This window comes from Cryptomeria japonica, chromosome 4 (genome assembly GCF_030272615.1).
Source record: "Cryptomeria japonica chromosome 4, Sugi_1.0, whole genome shotgun sequence".
Lineage (NCBI taxonomy): Eukaryota > Viridiplantae > Streptophyta > Pinopsida > Cupressales > Cupressaceae > Cryptomeria > Cryptomeria japonica.
This window is the reverse complement of record NC_081408.1, coordinates 653,916,907-653,923,848: the sequence shown is the minus strand read 5'-3', so window position 1 is coordinate 653,923,848 and position 6,942 is coordinate 653,916,907. Positions and strand designations below refer to the sequence as shown.

At 29.9% G+C, this 6,942-nt stretch overlaps 1 protein-coding gene across 1 annotated transcript; it reads right to left on the bottom strand.

Moving 5' to 3' along the window:
- Positions 1 to 5,222: 5,222 nt before the first annotated feature.
- LOC131031405 (vacuolar iron transporter homolog 1) lies at positions 5,223 to 6,424 on the bottom strand. Its single transcript, XM_057962524.2, has one exon. It carries the CDS (start codon positions 6,290 to 6,292, stop codon positions 5,507 to 5,509), a length of 786 nt encoding a protein of 261 aa, XP_057818507.2. The 5' UTR covers positions 6,293 to 6,424; the 3' UTR covers positions 5,223 to 5,506.
- Between the last annotated feature and the right edge of the window lie 518 nt (positions 6,425 to 6,942).

The following is a 6,942-nucleotide window of genomic DNA, read 5'->3' as shown; positions in this document are numbered from 1 at the left end:
TGGGACCCAGTCACAGGGACCGCCATTGGTATGATATGATCAAAGTTTTAGTAAGGTCATGCCGATCGAACTCTTTGCAATTTTAGGGTTTTTTCAATCGATCATGGCATCTCTGGGGAGTAGAATATATTAGATGGGTACGTCTGACGCGTGGTATGAGTGTGTCAGGATGCTTTTTGGTTTGCTGTAAGGTAATCGCATTCGGGTATTTTAAGTGCTTTCTTGTTATTCTTTCCAAGTTTTTTCTGTGAAGGCGAGGAATCGGGGGATTCGAATATAATGTTATTTTTCGAACTGTGCCAACTTGTATGCATGGGAATGATGTAATGAATGAATGTTATATTTGGAAACCATAAGTGAGAGAAGAAATTTTTACAAACAATTTTTAATGCATTTTGTTCCTGTTTATCTTACGTTATTTTGTTACAATTAAAGAGGGAGTAATCCAGATATTTTGTATTAAAGTTTGAGGGCATTTCCAAATTCCATGTATTAAAATCTGTTCTTTTTGGGATTTGATAAAATGAGGGTATGATTGTGAATTTATAAATGTTATACAAGTAAACAAAATTAAATAAGAATTTTATTTTTATTTTTTTTAAAATAAGGATTTTGTTTTTTCATTATCTTTTTTATATTTTTATTTTAATGGATCATGTTCTTATCATTCCAAGCTTGTCTTTATAGAGTAGTATAGTTCGTATTTATAGACTAGTACAGATATCTTAGATTTATTTATCTAAAATATTCAAGGAAATATTTCTTAATACTTAATGATTTTCAAATAGATGTATTTAAGATATTTATTCATAATTAAAAAAATATCGATTGATCTTTTTTATGATTTTCAAATAATGCCAAATTTTTATACAAATAATTAATTTGTTTATGTTTTTTAGGTAGATGTTTATAAGATATTTTGTATTTATAACTTTAATAAATTATATAGTTGTCTTAATATATGATTATATCAGACATAATAAAATTATACGAAATCTTTTATTTCTTTATATATATATATATATATATATATATATATATATATATATATATATATATATATATATATATATATATATATATATATATATATATATATATATATATATATATATATATATATATATTAAATAGAAATAAAATAGGTAATTTATTATATAGTACATTTACTAATTTAAAGTAATTTCATTATGGATAGACAACTTTAATATATTTATAAATCTATATTTAGATCAAATAAATATTTTCTTGCAATAATTTCATACTTCATAGTAAAGTGAGAGTGATCCAAGTATTTGTATAAATATTTGAGTTTTTCATATATTACAATGTGATTTATTTATGGATTTCGTTAAATAACTATATGAAGATCAAAATGATTATAAAAGGTGTCTTTTTCTTTATGAATAGGTGTGTTAGATTCTATTAATTATAAAAAAACCACATATTCAAAAAAAAGGTGGGATGGACATGAGATCACACCTTGAGAGTCTCAAATGAGCAGTGCCTAGAACAAAAATATTAACAAATAAAAAGCCCCCTTAGAAATGATAGTAAGTCTAGTTGGAGGAGGCAAAGGATCTAGCATGGAGTTTACCTCCTCGTATGTAGGGAATGGCATCCTATCTTATGTATACAAAGTAAGTTCTCAAATATTCATGGCATGTCATTAGATTCATAAGTAGGTTTAGTTACAGTCTTAATAGGGGCACTAAACACTTGGGGGTTTACGATTCCTTTGTTGCAATGGATTTGAGATTAGGAGGTGTGTGTGAATGAACTAGGTTAAATGATACAAGGGTTTTTTTAAATTTGTTGGTTATAAAGTATAATTGATCTTATATGTACTCTCTTTCAATAAAATATGTAATATATTTCTAATTTATAATCTTTTTTTTTTAAGATATAAAAAAATGATAATAAATTTGTTAATTACAAATATAGAGTATATATTAGCTTATCTAATTCAAAGTCAATTATAAGAAGAATATAATTGAATCTAATATTATATATATCATAAATATATAAATATATTTTTAAAATAATTAAAGATTTTAATGATGTAAAGTAAAATCATAATTAAAAATTTGTTAATTAAATTTTAGTATATATTAGTTTATCTAAAATATAATTAATTACAAATAAAGGAGAATTAAAGTTGAGATTATATATGATAAACACGTAAATATGTATCATTAAGGTTCAAATGTCGATTTCATCATTTTTAGGCTATTATGCTTTCCCTAATGCATTGTTCTCATAGGATTGGAAATATGTATTGAATTAGTGGATGTTTATTCCCTTATCTTCATTTTCCAAACACTTTCTAGATTGGTGTGCTTTTCTTTCTGCCTTTCTTAACTACTAGATTCATATTTTGGTCTAGTTTTTTAAAAGTAGTGCATTCACCTGAGAAATGAAGCCCTTTTTTTTTGGCCTCACCTAGCTTGGCTGAAGTTAAAATTCCTAAGGTATCTATCAATATATATACAAATAAATAAACACGTTCATTATTTTAAAAAAATATATTATTTGTGAAAAGTAATATTGATTTCATATATACAATTTCAGGTATTAAACATGCAATACTTTTATAATTTGTAGTGCCTTAGATATTTTTATTAATAAATGTAATTAAAGTCTATGAGCCAAAAGAAAGAGAAAAAAAAATGAAAAATCATAAGAGTCTGTTCACCAATTCTAAAAATGAGTTTATCATAATAGCAACATTTGTAGCAAGGGTAGTTGATGATTCTTCAACCCAAAACTACTAAAAATCAAACAATTTTTTTTGATAAATAATGTATTTTCTTATTTATAAACTAGTTACAATATATAAATAAACGTGTACCACACTTAACCCCAACACAAAATTATATAATATTCTGTATAGAGTAGATACCGAGCCAAAAGAAAAATTAATATGACCTTTGAACTCCATAAAACTATTTAAGAGTATCATTCAAAATATACAAATTTGGTGCCAAAAAAATAATATAGGCTCCAAGGAAACTACATTCACCTTATTGCATTTATCATACAAGATTAATTCATCAAACAAATCAAATTCAAAAACTTTCTTAGAGATATTTGTATCACACAGATTAGAAAAAGTAGAAGTAGTTTTAGAACGGAAAAGAAGAAACTTCAATCTCTGGCTAATTCTTTCAACAAGCTATTAGAGGTAAAACTAATAATATTTTGTACAACCTATAAATTATTTTAGAATAAGTTGAAATAGACCCAATATGCATGATCTAGATCTTAATATTACTATGGAGAAAATATAAAGCAATAAAAGTTGACAATACTGAATCATAATTGAAGCTCTACGCAACTCACATTCTTTGATAATAAAAGTAAATCTTAATGGGTAAGTAAATCAAAATATAAGAAGAATCATACATTTGTTTGACAACCTCCCAATGTGCAATAATCACAACCCCAACTTAAGATTTCATATCTCCTTGTCCAAATATATAGTGATATCATCAATCAAGTGTTCTCCAAACACCCTTCACTTCCTTTGTTTATCATTTCTCCCTATCCATTGACATCATATCTCAGGCAAACCCAAAAAACCTCTTTTGATAGTTCATCTTCTATAAAGTAGACACCATCCTAGTGTAAACCAAACATTAAAAAATAAGAAATAAAGAAAATAATAAATGAGGCCACCAAGTACCTCATATTCATAAATGGCCACATTCTACCAACACCCACCATAATCACAAAGACATTAGAGAAAAAACACTCTACCACTACTAACTACCAACATGCCCCCATCTTATCAAAATGTTATTTCTCCACACTACCATTCGAACCCATCAAATTTGCATCCTTAGAGTCTTTAATTAACAAATTAAAAGGAATTAAAAATAATAATTGATAAATATATGGTATATTTTAATTTAAATAAAATAAAATTTAATCATAAGAATAGAATAAATTAAATTAATATTGTATTTGCACACATGCATGGACACTAGTTTATGTATACACATATTTGTATATTTATTTATATGTACATATATACGTATTATACACATTACACATATACATATATATGTAACTCATAACTATTAAATTTTTGTTATTAAAACATGTTAAAATTTTGTTGATGTAAAGTAAAATTGATTTTATGTGAACAATTTCTTTGATAAAATATAGAATAGTTTGTTAATATTTGTAACTCTAAAGCCTTTTAATAACATATTAAAATAGTATTAAATTTGTCGATTGACAAATATATTAATATATATTAATGTATTTAAAATGTAAACTAAAATTTATAATATATGTATAATAAATATTTAAATATATTTAGTACAATATTTAATGAATGTATTAATGAAAAGTAAAATTAATTTCTCAATAAAACATATGGTGCTTTCATAATTTATTAATAGATTAAAAGAAATAACAATATTGTTAATTGACATAATAATTTATGTAAAATATCATTTGATCATTCACAAAAATAAGAAAGCAAACCCATCTCACTTCACAAGATTTGCAAGATTGGTTAGATAAAAAATTTAACCAAATTTTATATATTATTTTTCATAGCAAGTCAAAATATGATATCAACTACATAGTTTTTGAGTCAAATTGATTAACCCATGTTTTATGAGTAGTGGTTCAAAACAACTCATATCTCATGAAAATTAATGATACAATGGGCACTCATTGCATCAAGGTGATACACACAATGGTGAAGCATTAGGAATTCCATGGAGGTCAATTATCCAATACTACTCTAACTCAAGTATGCTTAACCATGGAGCTTCTTCCAAGGTTACATGAGAATGAATGACACTCTTAGCACTCATTGCATCAAGGTGATGCACACAAAGATGAAGCATTGGGCATTGCATGGAGGTCAATTATACCAATACTGTACTCCAACTCAAATATGCTTAACCATAGAGTTTCTCCCAAGATTAAGTCCATTTAATTTGCAATGGGTGCTAAGTGTATCATTCATTTTCATGAAAGATGAACCCCTACTCATAAAACATGAATCAATAAATTTAACTTGTAAACTTCCATAATAAAATCAAAATAAAATGCAAAACTTCCACTTCACAATATTTGTGTAACACTGACTAGATCAAAACTTAACCATTATCACAAATTAGTATACATATTAATAGTCTCGGTTTCAAGATTAAAAAATCCCTTACGGATTAAAAGTAACCACGCATGCCAAAAACGAGAGAGAAACAATACAACCATTTGAAACCATTAAATTTGACCATAGTAATAATAAAGTAAATATGAGCCTCTTTGGCTGTTTGGCATTCCTATATTCCATCTTCGACGACTGGAACACAGAATCATCCTATTTAAGAAATCTAAAGCTATGACGCACAAATCTAGCTTTTGTAACTTATTCCGGTGTTCACTTATCACAAACAGTATTCAGATATTATATACTGTGGCAATTAACCACACAAAGTATTACACACAAAGCATATTAAAAATTCATAAATCTACACCCTAGTCAAACTCCTGTTGTAGCATTAAACAGCTTAAGCAAACCGTAGGTCACCAACATGGCAAGCCATCCTCCAACCAGAACTCTGAAACACCCTTTCAGTATAGAAGACCGCCCAAAATAAGCTCCGATTGCACCAAACACAATAAGAACAATGGTCGAAACAGCCGAGAGAATAGAAACCCTCATAACGTAGTCAGAGATAAAAGCCGCAGAGACCAAAGGAAAAGCGGCTCCAACAGCAAATGCCAAGGCCAATGCAAAAGTCGCCAGAATAGGGTTCGGAAGCCCCTTTTTATCTTTCTTCGTCAACACAACTGGAGAAACCGGAGGAGTGCTATTGGACGAAGAGGGCGTGTCGGTCGCGAGTTCGAATCCTCCGAGAGCCGCTCTGGCTCGCTTCTCTCTCTTCAGGTTGGTCTCTTCCGCATCCCGCTGAGTCTGTACGGAAACGTACTCGCCGATGGCCATGCTACAGGCACCGGCAACCAGCGCCGCCAGTCCAGACATGGCCATCGTTTTTGAGTCCTTTTTGACGGCGGCGACACCCATCATGAGCGAAGCGGTGGTGACAAGGCCGTCATTTGCACCGAGAACGGCGGCGCGCAGCCACTGTCCTCTGAGCTGAAAATCGATTTCTTCCTTGCTTTCGATCTCAGCAGGGATTGTTATCACAACGTTGGAATTTTCACGCATTGAATGCACAATTGCTTCTCCTAATTCATTCATTATTTTCTTCAACTCTTTTGCCTCTATCTCAGAGGCCCTGAAGCTTGGTGCTTTCTCGTCCATTACAGCACTTTGCCTCAATCCTGATCTGCAGGGACTGTGAAAATTGATGCAAAAAGTTCTTAATTGCAGCACAGAATACAAAATGTTTGAAGAGTGTTGAAGAGCGCGTGTTCTCCACGCTCTGGTAAATGTGCTTATTTAAGGACTGGATTTTTTCTGGGACCCACTCACACGGACCGCCATTGGTATGATATGATCAAAGTTTTGGTAAGGTCATGCGGATCGAATCTCTTTTCATTTTAGGGGTTTTTTTAAATCGATCACGGCATCTCTGGGAAGTAGAATATATTAGATGGGTACGTCTGGCGCGTGGTATGAGCGTGGCAGGATGCTTTTTGGTTTGCTGTAGGTGATGGGATTCGGGTATTTTCTGTGCTTTGTTGTTATTCTTTTCAAGTTTTTTCGGTGAAGGTTGGGAATCGGCGGATTTGAATATAATGTTATTTTAGGAAGTAGTTTTAGTTTTGAGTCGTGTGCCAACTTGTATGCCTGGCGCCTGGTGTAAGGAATGGTTTATTTGGAAACCATAAGCTAGGGAAGCAATTTTTACAAACAATTTTATTTTGTGAGACATTACTTTAATGTATTTTGTTCGTCTCTATCTTTTGTAAAATAGACTGGATGTTTTTAAACAATTTAAGTGAGAGAGA

Excerpts from the sequence above, each read along its gene's own strand:
- LOC131031405 (XM_057962524.2), bottom strand. The coding sequence starts at position 6,292 with ATGGACGAGAAAGCACCAAGCTTCAGGGCCTCTGAGATAGAGGCAAAA.